This window comes from Quercus suber, unplaced genomic scaffold (assembly GCF_002906115.3).
Source record: "Quercus suber isolate HL8 unplaced genomic scaffold, Cork oak 2.0 scaffold_641, whole genome shotgun sequence".
Lineage (NCBI taxonomy): Eukaryota > Viridiplantae > Streptophyta > Magnoliopsida > Fagales > Fagaceae > Quercus > Quercus suber.
The window spans coordinates 143,606-156,887 of record NW_027070082.1 but is presented as its reverse complement, the minus strand read 5'-3'; the positions used below and the strand labels follow the sequence as shown (position 1 = coordinate 156,887).

The window sequence follows — 13,282 nt, the reverse complement described above, 5'->3', positions numbered from 1 at the left end:
AGCAGGAAAACCTAGGCATCAGCAACTAGGTTGTTAGGAGTAGTCACCAGTAATTGGAAATAAGGAATAAATCAATAAGGAAAATAAAAAAAACCATTTAAAACATAATTTCACATGATCTCCTATAAAATATGTTTTTACATCATTGGAAATTTAAAGTAGCACTAATTTTGTTGTCTGCACCAGCGCCTCATTGTGCTTCAACTGTATAATGAAATTCAAAACTATTTGCAACAACCACATCTTATAAATACATTTGGAATCTTGTTATTTATAAATGGTTTTTGGTTCTTAAATTGAGTAGTCAGAGCACATATTTTAACAGCATTGTGTAGCCCATATCTAATGATATTCTCCTAAGATACAAGCAGCAACATCTACTAGATATCTACTGTGTCCCCATAGGTTTCCTGTATATTCTATTGTTGTTGGCTTCAATATCTTTTGTTGGATACAAGTTTGGAATTGCTTCAGCAAATAAGTCTTTTAAAGTATTTGTTCTCATTTGATGAGGTGATTGTGATGTACATACATGCGTGCGTGTCTTATTGGAGATAGATACATAATGGTGCATATAAACATTTAACTTTATTTATGAAACTCATTCCTTTTTCAGGTTAATAACAATATGACTGTGGATGGGATTGATTTTTACGTAACTGACAGTTTTGGTGAAGGGTTATATGATTCTTGCAAGGATGTAAAGTTTGGTACCATGAATTCTCGGGCTATACAATTTATTGGTGCTGGTGCTCAAAATTTTAAAGGTAATCTGATCCTTCTAAAATTGCATCCTTAGGATATGTGTGCAATGTTTTTATGCTAAAGTGGGGGATAGTTATTGAGACTTCTACTGTATGAATCATGTTTTGAGTGTAAACTTTGTGATAAGTAAAAAATATTCATTAGAAGAGCAAAGGGCCACAATCCAAGTACATGGGAAGTATACAAGAGATGTAAAAGGTTTCCATGTCCTTGCCTATGCGAGAATGGCTTAGCCATCATCTATAGACCCCCTGTGTTTGGAACAAACTAATTTGCTGAAAAATTTCTAATTGATTAGAAATTTGTGCAACTTATGGACTATTTTAGACCTTTTGAATTTGGAAGCAGATGGTCAATTAGTCATGATTACCTGTATTCTTATTCCATCATATGTTCAGAGACATAAATAAAAGCATGTATTTTGAAATTTTCACTTTCCTAGATTATAGCGTAGTATGGTGCTTGACTGCTTTCCAATCAGTTGTGCCATGAGTAGAAAAGGCATTACTCTATGATTGAGATAGATGAAAGACCTAGTTGATAGCTCCACTGAATACATGGTCCTAGCTGTTAGTCAACTTTAAAGAATATTGGTCTTATTAGTATTCTTTTAGAATCATAACTGATTTTGGATGTCAGTGTTGCAGAATGAGACATTCTTTGGTTACATAGTTGCATCTAAATGAGCCAATAATTGGTTGGTACAGATGACGTAAATGAAATTAGTTATTCTGGCATATTATTGATCCAAATTGGTAGTACATGACTTTGGGGAAAGAGTGGAATCAGAATGAGTTTTGAGGTTTTATGCGATTGCTTAAATATAAAGAGGCACTTTTGATGGGTTATGGGGTTTTTTTTGGGTTTTGTGTGGAGGTTGATGGGTGATGCCCAACTTTATGCACTTGATGCTTCAAGGTTGGAGATGGAAACCAATCTCCTTCAGACATAGAGCATGGAATTTAGTACCGTCATGTTTGATATGGATTTTGTGGAGGGAGAGGAATAGAAGAACTTTTAAGGGGCAGAGGAGTTGTCAACTGTGAGGTTCAAATCAATTGTTGTGAGCTCTTTATTTAATTGGTTATCAGTAAAGATGGATATACCAAATACTTTGTAGAAATTATAGATCTTTACATTTTTTGAGAGTTCTTTGGGTATACAGCTGGGTACACACCTAGTACCTCACTGTCCAAACAACGTTGTAATCTTGCATTTTGATTTTTAATACAAATTATTATTATTATTATTGTTGTTGTTAGTATTATTTTTAAAAAGGAAATTATAATCATTAAGGACTTGAGTGAGAAAGGAAGAGATGCATGAGTCCTAGGTCTATTAGGTGTCCATGAACTAGAAAAAATTGTTGCTGATGGTTTTTTTTTTGGTATTCTGTTTCCCCTGCTTAAAGTGATAANAAAAAAAAAAAAAAAAACACCGCATCTAATAAAATGTTTTTGTCAAGAGCCTTATAATTCAATGGCATTGCTCAATTTTAACTTGGATTTGAATCCCTCCTCTTTCACTTAATGTAATAGAAAAAAAAAATTGCACCTAAGCTTTCCACATAAGATATTCCAATGAATTAAAGAAATTAGTGGCCAATTGCGTTAGTCCATACACACTTTGATAAACTAGTCACTAATCAATACAATGCACATGAAAGTTTAACAAAATATAATTTTATTTCCCTCTTCTTCTTTTTTCCCTCTTTTCCATTAATAATAATAATAATAATAATAACAACAAAAATCAACTGTACACGAGTCCAAAACACCAGAACTAGCAGGGAAATAACGGTGTAAAAAAACCAAATAGACCCCACCTCCCCCTTACTAGCAAATTACACCCAAAAAGAGAAACCAACGTGCAATCTATTATCTCTACCAGCAAACCTACTACACGCCAAAGGTATTAGAATCCAAATTATCCCATCTGTTCCGAAACAAAAAGATGTTATTTCATAAAATAGAAATGCCACCAAACCTGCTACACGCCAAACTAATGTTTTTGTTTTTGTTTTTTTTTTGAGAAAACACGCCAGACTAATGTTATTTCTTAAAATTTAAAGAGATATTTATTAACTCGTTTTGACTTATCTCGTACATGAGAAATAAATGGTTAACATATAACGCGTAGAGACATCATTTAATTCAAAAAAATTAGGTTCAATTATATTGTATTAATCATTTTTTCTTCTTATTAATAATCAATGTGAGATTTCACTACTTAGTCAACCATATTATTTACGTGAATATTATAACACGGACTAAATCACTCTCTTGAGATAATACACGTAGTTTATGGAATTTTCAATTTTAGTAGGCTAACAATTTTGCATGCCGTCCTAGGATACAAACAAACCCAACCACTTCACTATATATACTTATACCCTTACAAGTCTACACTACATGAAGGGTGAGAAGTTTTCTTCTAGCACTTTCTTTTACTCATAAATTCAAAATAGAAATGTGTGTGTGTGTATATATATATATATATTTTTTTCCCCATAAGAAGAAGAGTTTAACCGAGTAAAGTATTTGGAAGGATTGCCAAATTTGATTTTTAAAGTATGATACTAAAACTGAAAGGATGAGAAGAAAAAAAAAATTTTAATATATCACTTTCATTTAGGCCGAACATGAAGGCTTATAAAATGAGTAATAGATAAAGTTTAGCTACAAAATTAGTTGTAGTCTTAGACTACAAGCTTACTCAATAAAATAAATATTACTGCATATTTTGAAAATCTAACCGTTGAATTACATGTTCTTTACGCTTTTAATGCGCATGTCAATTTTTGTGTCAATCGGATATCATTTACTATATAATCTATAATCTTATATTTTATGCATAATTTTAAATTACAAAAACTTGCAATTTAAAAATTTATTGATGACATAGCTATTAATCTTTAATTTTCTTGAAATTTTGTAAATATAGAGGATATAAGAAGAAGATGTAATCCAATGGTGGATTTGTCAAAATTCACCTCCAATAAAAAGATATTGAGTGAGTTTGTAGCTAAAGACTATAATCAATTTTGTAGCTAAACTTTGTCCATGAGTAATTCTTAGGTATTTTCAGAGTGCAATGAATGATATTCTTTCTTTCACATTCATGATGGGGTCCACTTATTAAATTCATGGTGGAGCCCACCATGAATATGAGAGGAGTGAAAGCAAAATTTTGCTATACTTTGAAAATACCTAAGTATTTTCCTTATAAAATAACATAGGAATATATTCCACTTAACATCATTTAAATGGGGTCTTAAAAGCTTTGATTATACTTGCAAATCAATTATAGCAATTATTCTCATATTATCTTCTGTCCCACTTTTCCTACTCCACCAATAAATACTTGCCACGTGTTCACCTAATTAATTAAATACTACTATTAATTAATAACTGTAGTATTAATAAGCCAATAATGATAGTATTTAACGAATTAGGTGAACATGTGGCAAGTATTTATTGGTGGAGTATAGAGTAGGGTAGGAAAAATTGGACAGAAGATTTGGACTCGTAATATACATATAAGAACTCATCAATATTGGTTAAAAACAACGGTCATTTCAATAATTATGCCGGCTATTTTTTAAACCCAATTATTTTCATTCATAATAACAATAATATATACTCTTTTTCATTAGAAGAAGGGTTTTTTTTTTTTTTTTGATACATTGAGAAGAAGAGGTTAACCGAGTAAGTATTTGGAAGTAATGCCAAATTTGATTTTTAAAATTTGTTACTAAAATTGAAAGGATGAAAAGGAAATAACAATAAAACTTTTAATCTATAACTTTCATTTTGGCCGATAGGTAACTTTTAATCTATAATAGGTAAAACTGATAGAAAATTCAATTAAATTTTAAATTGGAATTCAATTAGAGTCTAATTTTGTGTCATGTGTCTCATCTAATATAAATTTTTAAAATTTTGTGCCAAGTGAGTTAATTCAATGTAAAAGTTGGATTTCAATTAGAGTTTAACTTTGCAATATATGTCCCATCTAATTTAAGTTTCTTAATTTTTGTACTAAATGAGTTAATTTAGTGTAAAAAAAAAATGAAGAGTCCAATATAAGTAAACCTTAACAAACATAATTTTTGAATGATTTTATATTTATGAGTCTTTTCTTTGTAGAACTAAAAAAAAAAAAAAAATCAAGTTTATAATTCATCTGTGTGTGTGTGTGTGTGTGTATTAATAAGTAAAGTTAAGAGAAAATCCAATTAGATTTTAAATTGATATTCAATTAAAGTCTAATTTTGCATCACGTGTCCCATCTAATAAAAAATTTTAAAATTTTGAACAAAGTTAGTTAGTTCAGTGTAAAAATTGAATTTCAATTAGAGTTTAATTTTACGGCATGTGTTCCATCTAATCGAAATCTTTTAATTTTTGTGCCAAATAAGTTAATTTAGAGTAGAAAACGATGAGTCCAATACAAATAAATAAATAAATAAATAAACATTATCATATATTGAATACTATATATAAAATTAGAGGAAGAGAGAGTTTGAATGCTTTTATATTTATGAGCCTTTTTTTTTTTATAACTAAAAAAATTTCATTTGGCACAAAAATTTTATATATATATATATATATATATATTAAAAAAAAAAAAAAAAAAAAAACCTTTTTTCTATATCGGCCGGTACGCCCGGTACCAGCCGATATTGCTCGAAATTGGCCGGTATGGCCGGTACGGCCGGTATTTAAACCGGTATGAAACGTTAATGTTTCGATACCGGAATGCAACCGGTACGGCCGGTACCGGTACGGTATCGACTTCCTTGATAGGGTAGAGATTGGAAGAATACAACAAAAAATTATAAGATAGGTAGTAGAAGAAGAATACTCAATAGTAAAAAGGAAGAATACACCAAAAAAAAAACTATATATATAGAGAATTTTATATTGTGAAGATGTTGATATGGACAAAAAGAGAAAGAATTTAGATGAAAATCAAATACCTTCTTTTGTTAATTTATTATTAGGAAAATCTAAAAAAATGACTTAGGATGCATGTTTATTCAAAAAAAAAAGAAGAAAGGCAGTCTAAAAAAAAAACGTTCGTAGGTTGATACAAAATAATATTTAATTCTATCTTATTTGCATTTTTTAAAATTTTTTTTAATTCTATCTTCTTTGCTTTTACGTTATGTTGTTTTTCTTTTTTGTAATTCTATCCTATTACAAAATAATTATATATTATGCAACTAGTAGAAGATAATGATGACGATGATGTTGTTGATCAGCCACCACTCGAGTAAGGGGTTTGAGGACAATGTCATCACTTCCATTTGCAAAGCCTTTCGACAATGCTAAAAATTTTCATTTTTTCCAAGCATAAATTTATTTGATTCCTCTTTGCAAGTATTTCTTCTTTCTAAACCGTGAAATTTTATGTGTAGTTGTCCCATATAATATCACTTTGTCTCAGAGTGACATATAAATAAATCGCATTTATACTATATATATATATATATATGTATATATGTATATATATATATAATGATGAAAAACCTCACCAAGGCATGGCTTTTTGGATTCACCTCTATAGAATAAACCACAAATACGCAATCCCACCTACCAGAACTATGTATCAAGTAACCTAAGAGAACTCTTAGTGGGATTGAATCAAGGATGTCTAATTCTACGGCTCATTCTAAGCCTCCAAAAACTAAGATACACCTTAACCGGCAATTTCATCATATAAATCAACAGAAATTAATAATGGATTGGATTTTTTCACTAGGAAAGTCTTTTTTTTGACAAGTGAAAGTTGTATTTTTTTTAATTGGAGTTCAATAAGAAAATGCAATAAACAAATGATTAACAAGAGATGTCTAACTTAAAGAAGCACAACATTTTGATATATATATATATATATATATTATTTAAAATTTAGAAAGTTTCAATTTATGATGTCGTACATAGCAAGCTTTAGCACTCAACAAATGGTGGCCCCTAGATGGTCCAAAACTATAAATTGCGGGATATTCGGGAGCGTTTGATAATGTTACTAGAGTAACGTTGTTTGTATTTTTTGGAAATATACGTGGGTAAAAAAGTGTGTGAAAATACATATAATGTTGTTTAAATACTGAAAACCGTTGTTTAAAATGCCTTACCAAACACCCCCTCAAGATATCAAAAAACATATTATACAATCCACGATAATCTTCCCTGAATTCCTGTCCTCCCAACTCAAACAAGGGCTAAAAAGAATAAAAAGTAAATTTTTTGTATACTGTTAGTCTGTCTACCATAAACTGTATTCATCCAAAGCAGAAACTTAAGCAGAAAACCAGAAACTAACAGTCAGAAATTGCATTAACAAAAGAGAGGGTTACAAAATATTGTCATTATGCACATCTCCCAGCACAAGCCTGAGAAAGAGAAGCCTCTATACTATCCAAGTTATTTGAGTTATATACAAAGAAAGTAGAAAATAGATATTATCACAAGCTGCCTTCTCTCTATCAAAAAAGCAATAAAAAACATGGTAGTAGCTGCTAAAGCCAAGTTGTCATCGATCACCACCAGCCTGTGAAAAAGCACAAAGTACACTGCAGATGAATAGGTGTAAATCCAAATGTCAACTTCTAGAGACTGTTCCGCATTGTTCAAAATTTCTGAGATCATATCTACAGCATGTTGCTAGTTGCTGCTTACAACTAGGGATGGCCAAACCCACGCTGCACCCATTGATACTTCCTCTTCTAATCGTGCGAATACCCCTTAAGTGTCCTCAGGAAGTTTTGGGTCTTTGAAATCTAAGTACTGATCGAACAAATGCACCAGAGGACTCTAAAACAGTGAAGTCAATTCTCTCAGAAAATACAAAAACAGTGATGTCAATTACAATTTCATCTCTCATATAATAAGCGCACACAATTTCTGTGATCATAAAATTCCCTCCCCCCCCCCCGGCACACGCAGAGCCCCCTCTCCCCTTCCAACAAAAGAATTTCTGTGATCATAAAATTCCCTCCCCCCCCCCCGGCACACGCAGAGCCCCCTCTCCCCTTCCAACAAAAGAATAAAGAAACTCCCAATATCATGTCAGTGATTTCACTTTCAGTGCTCAGCTGGAAAACTGTTTATATAAATCAGCACTGATTCTAAATTTCTAATAGATGATACAAATAATTCCATCATGTTTTGTATTCAGCAAGGTCAAAGCTAAAGCTCCAATGCTCCATTAGATGTGCTTGGTATTTTCATGGTTAGCAGGCCCCTGGTTAGGGCCAAATTGCAATAGTTAACAGGATCTGAAATGAGCATCAGATTGAAGTAATACCTACATGTGTGTGTTGTATGGACTGAAGGGCAAACCATTCGATTTTACTCTTATCTATTTTGGCATACTTGGGCTCTCTATCATATTAAGCTGGAGCTGGAAAGACAGCACTTTGACAATTGTATTTTCACTGGAAAGACCACCACAACATTTTCTCTCTCTCTCTAGATAGACCATACTCTAAAATCATTTTATCTTTGCCAATGAGCTGCACCTCATATGACACTATAATGAGCTCTACCTCCCATAGATAGAGTTTGATTGGTTAGGCGTTTTGGGAGTTTAAAACAACATTTTTAAAACCCAAAACTCTACTTTGCAACCACAATTCTTTGTAACTTTTTTACAAATGCTCATTTTAACCTCAAAACACCATTGTCCAACAGCTTATACAAACTCACCCAATGTTGGTAGAGATTTATTGCTCTAGCCAAGCAGCCATTGCTCAAATAAGTTACTATCAGAGTTCGCAACTAATCTAATGTCTATATATATATATATATATATTAATTAAAAAAGTTAGAATTCGGAGAGATAAGAGTAACATTACATTGTTTTAGCAGAGAGAAGACAAAGCCTTTATAGAGCCTTGAACACCAGACTCGGCCTCATCGCGAAGCCGCTTGATCTTTTCGATGGTCTTTTGCTTCTCCTCCATTTGCTCAGCCAACTCTTTCTCTTCCTTCTTAATAGCCAAGTGAGACTCAAGGCATTGTTCCCATTCTCTTTTCCGATCAGCAAGCACCACCTCTTCTTCCCACGCAGATTCAAGCTCGAGATTTTTCAGCGCTTTTCGGATTTCCGAAACCCGACTCTTCAGACCACTAACCCGCTCTATGGCTTTCCAATACTCGGCTTCGGATCTAACCACCGCTTCCACCGCTTCTTTCAACCGAGCTTGAAAAGACGAAACGGCGCCGGATTCTTCGTTTTGGTGGGTTCGGAGCTCGGTCTCGAAATATGAGAGCTGAGCGCGGCGAGAGAGGACAGCCCTAACGGCGTCGTAGAACTCAGTGTAATATGGTTGAAGCCAATCCAAGGTTTCGAAAACCCTGTTCGCCGATGCCACCATCGTTTCCACGTCCCCAGACCACGGCGAAAGCTCCGAAACCAACAGCTTCTTCAAAGACTCCGCCGTCTTCGCGTAGAGTTCACGCGTCGCCGGAGCGAGTTGGTTGAGATTATTGTTGTTGGCAGAGGAGTTGTTTGGAAACTTCCGGAGTAGTGAGAGTGGGCCCGGAACTTCTACGGACACGTCACCGGTGGTGGGCACCACTGCCACTGTAACAAGGTCGTCATCGTTGCTGTTGCTTTTGTTGTTATTACTGTTAGTCTCCTCTTCCTCTTCCTCTTCCTGTTTCTGTTTCTGTTTCTTTTTCTTGTATAGATTTAATTTTGATTTTCTTGTTCTTGTACGAGAAGGAGGGGATTTGGTTTTGGTTTTGGTTTTGGGTTTGACTCTCATTGCTCCATTTTTTTTTTGAGCTCCTTCCTGATTTATGCATTATGAGGTAAGAGGAACACAGTTGTTACATGTCTTCTTGAGAAACTCTAGAGACAAAATAATAATAATAATAATTAAAAAAAAAGTGACACGTAGGGAAAAAATTTAACTCTAACATGAAAAAAGTGGCGCTCCTTTTGAGTTAAAAACTCATTATCACTGCGTATCTTTGATACAATAGTCATTCCAGAAGTCTCTAAAAGAGAATTTCATACACATATATATACCTAAATTATGTTAGTTTAGAATTTTATTTTGTATCTAAAAAAATAAAAAAAAAAACCTTATCACTCCTCTTGTAGTCTTGTGTTTCTTTCTCAGAATTAGAATATATACCAAGTAATTTTTTTAAAAAAAAATATTAGAATATATACTTAGATATTAATTTTAGTAATTTTGTTATATAAAATTACACTTTGCTCTCTTAATAATATCATTTTTTTTATAACAGTGATTTTATAAGCACAAATTTTTTTACAATATTTTTACAATTTCTAAAGGTAGCAATTTTTTATTGGTTTACATTTAGACTTATCACTTATACCACTTTTTTACTTGTTAATAACCACTCATCATATCAATAATTTGTAAAAAAATTTGTAGCTCAAGCATTTTATTCCTTTTAAAGACCATAAAAAATCTATAAATTTAAAATTTCTTTCATCTCAAACTCTTACCCTTTTTTTTTTTTTTTTTTAGCAAAAGGTTAGAATTGTATTAAAATAATCACTATTGTTTACAAGTATGGCCAAACCAACAGAATGGCATTTTTGGGGGCTGGGGGCGGCCTTGATGGACTGAATTACAAAGATTGTCCGAAAATAAGTAGACACGAGAAAACCAGCTCTAACATCTTATCTGCTGTGCTGCCACGAGGGTTTGGTACTCATTCAACAATCCTATTGCACTTTCCTTGGTCCATCGTGGCTGTGACTGAACATGCTTGAAGTAGTAGCAGTTTTGCGCATTCCAGATACTCCACGCGGTGATTGCCCACCTGTCCAATTCTGGTGGCTCCAACGTTTGCTGCATGTGTTTGAATAGCAGGAAAAAATCCACCATGTCGTTGCTGCATTTTTGCACGCGCCCTCTGACCAGCGCCCATACATTTCTTCCGAACGGGCACTTCCAGAATATATGAGCCATTGTTTCAGGTTCCTAGCAGCAGAGCTCGCACGTTGCCTCGACCCGGACCTTTCTACGACACAAGTTGTCCCTGGTTGGTAGACAGTTTGAGAACGCCCTCCACAGAAAAGTTCGCACTTTAGGAGGTACATTGAGCTTCCAAATTTTGCCCCAAGTAACACCGTGTGCCCGAACCGATGAGTGTTCAGCCAAGGCAGCGGATTTCAGTCTCAGAGCTACTCTGTATGTAGTCTTCATAGAGAAAGTTTTTGCTTTATTTTCAGTCCAAACCAGCGTGTCTTGGGAGTCAATTTAGTTGGTTTCAATTTAGTCCTAACGTCCAATATTGCTACCAATTTTAGTATTTTTGGAAACTTTCATCTTAAATCCTATAGTTTCAAAATAACAAATTAAATCATAAGATTTCAAAAAATAACATATTAAATCCTATAATCATACAATTCATAAGCATAATATGCACCTACACAGTAAGTTTTTTATTTTTTTATTTTGATTTGATACTTACTAAGTACAATTATGGTCTAACCTAAACTTAAGGTTGAGTTTAAAAGTCATTTGTTAAATAAACGAACTCCCCAAAAAGTACTAGTACACTTATATAGGGGTGGTAAAATTGGACACGACCCAAAAACCCGACACAACATGATATAAAATTAGTAGGTTATGGATTGAGGCTTAATGGATTTGTGTCATATGTAGATTGATACAACTAACCCGTTTAATAAATGGGTTGGGTTAGTGTCCATCACATGGAACCCGTTTGACATGTCTGACTCGTTTAATTAAATGATATTTTGCCAATATACCCTTCAAACCCTAGGTATATAAACTTATTAGTTGTTGTGGTTTATTTTCTTTGACATATTATGATTGCTTATTTGTGATATTGAGATATGCTTTTGTAGGGACTCAATTTGGATTGACCCTGAATATGAATGGGTTTTCAACCCATCAAGCCCAAACAATAAATTTTTAGAGTATGGGTTCAAGAACTAGTACTGTGTGACAGGAAAGGTTCTACTCCTCAAGTAACAAGGGATACTTTAAGTTTATTCCTAAAAAAAAACTCTCCTCGGCTCTTTTTCAGTCAGTCTCTCTCTCTTCTTTCTTCCTTTTTTTTTTCTGCCAAAAGAAGTCCCCCTTATTTCCTTCGTTCCTACATTATATACTCCGTTTTCCCCCCGTTTCCATCGTACACGTGTAGTTCTTATCTTGGGAGCTCTTTTCTGTCCCATCTAGTACCTACCGGAACCTTCAGTTTAGTGGTCATAAAGCTGCTTAGTTACTGTTCAAGTATCACCTCCACATTAATGCGGCCAGAGTGTTAGCTGGAAAGCATTTAATGTGGAGGTGATGGCCTTAGAAGATATTTGCTACCTTCCCCGACGCCTCCTTAAGCTATATCCAATTTCCAGTTCAGATACAACTTGGCGGAGTCTCTCCACTAACATGAAAGTTACATTCACCTCGGACTTTGGTGTCCTCGGACGTGTGTTATGCCGCTGTATATAATATCTACTCGTTCCTCCTATATTACCCATTTGGTAAGAATAAAACTTTTTTAGGCTGTCCTCGGATAACTAAGTGTCCTCGGATTGATCCATTGGGCCCCGAGCCCACTTCTGAGGATTACTATACCTTTTTAACTAACAGACCCCACAATAGCCCCTCAAAATCTCGTTTTTTGCCACCTCGGGAAAAAGGGAGATTTTGATATCCAGCCCTCAATTATTTCGTAGGTTTCCCCCACTTTCAGAATGTCTTTTTGTTTGCCCAAGGCACGCTCCTGACGTTTCGGCGTCATGAGCACGCCATTATTAAATGATAACTGCTCTGTTGTCCCACACGTTCAACGATTGGATGCAAATCTAACGGTGGGGGATCCTTTGCATTTATGGGCGGGGTTCCAAAGGCAGGCCGAGGACCAAGGGCGGCTTCTGCGTGATGCCAACGCCCAACTAGCAACCTCTAAGGAACAGGTGCTGGCCCTGCAGACACAACTGGAAGAAGTCCAGAAGCTCAGAGATCAGGCTGAGAAAGCCAAAGCCGAGGTTGAAAAAGGAAAAGACGCTGCTGAGCAGCAGGGTTACAATGTGGGCGTTGCCGAGACAGAGGAGAATTTCCGAGCTGAAGTGCCCGTCGTGTGCCGGGAATATTGTGCCCTGACCTGGCAAGAGGCCCTCGACCGAGCTGGAGTTGGATCTTCCTCGGAGTTGAGGAAACCTGAAAATATCTACTTCCCCCCCAGCTATTCGGGTCTCTACCTCCTCTACCCCAATAGGGGAGGTATCTGCTATTGTTGCTGAGCCACCCGAGGAAGTTCAGACTCAGGTTTCTCCCACACTCGGTCAGCAGGAGCAATCATTAGTGCCTGGAAAAGAAAATGACCTCTCCTCGGCCAAAGAAGTAGCAGGGCTCAAAGACGAAGCGGCCTCTCGCACTTTCGAACAGGCCTTAGCCTCAACTACCCTGCCTGCTGAAGACATTTTCACGGTGCAGGAAAAGGATGTTCCTCATGAGGTAGCTGGCAAAGCCCCTCCCAAGCTCCAAATA

General features: G+C 34.9%; 1 protein-coding gene across 3 annotated transcripts; it reads right to left on the bottom strand.

Moving 5' to 3' along the window:
• Positions 1 to 7,071: 7,071 nt before the first annotated feature.
• Positions 7,072 to 9,602, bottom strand: LOC112009301 (uncharacterized). Of its 3 annotated transcripts, none has more exons than XM_065765587.1 (2): positions 8,630 to 9,602; positions 7,072 to 7,345 (listed from the first exon to the last, which is right to left on the bottom strand). In XM_065765587.1, the coding sequence occupies exon 1, from the start codon at positions 9,542 to 9,544 to the stop codon at positions 8,636 to 8,638; it is 909 nt and encodes a 302-aa protein (XP_065621659.1). In that variant the 5' UTR covers positions 9,545 to 9,602; the 3' UTR covers positions 7,072 to 7,345; positions 8,630 to 8,635. The 3 variants fall into 3 exon arrangements, with proteins under 3 accessions (XP_065621659.1, XP_065621657.1, XP_065621658.1); XM_065765585.1 differs by having other exon boundaries at positions 7,072 to 7,586; positions 8,630 to 9,601; XM_065765586.1 differs by having other exon boundaries at positions 7,072 to 7,323; positions 8,630 to 9,601.
• Between the last annotated feature and the right edge of the window lie 3,680 nt (positions 9,603 to 13,282).

Bases quoted from the DNA above. Each gene is read 5' to 3' on its own strand.
- LOC112009301 (XM_065765587.1), bottom strand. From the start codon at position 9,544: ATGAGAGTCAAACCCAAAACCAAAACCAAAACCAAATCCCCTCCTTCT.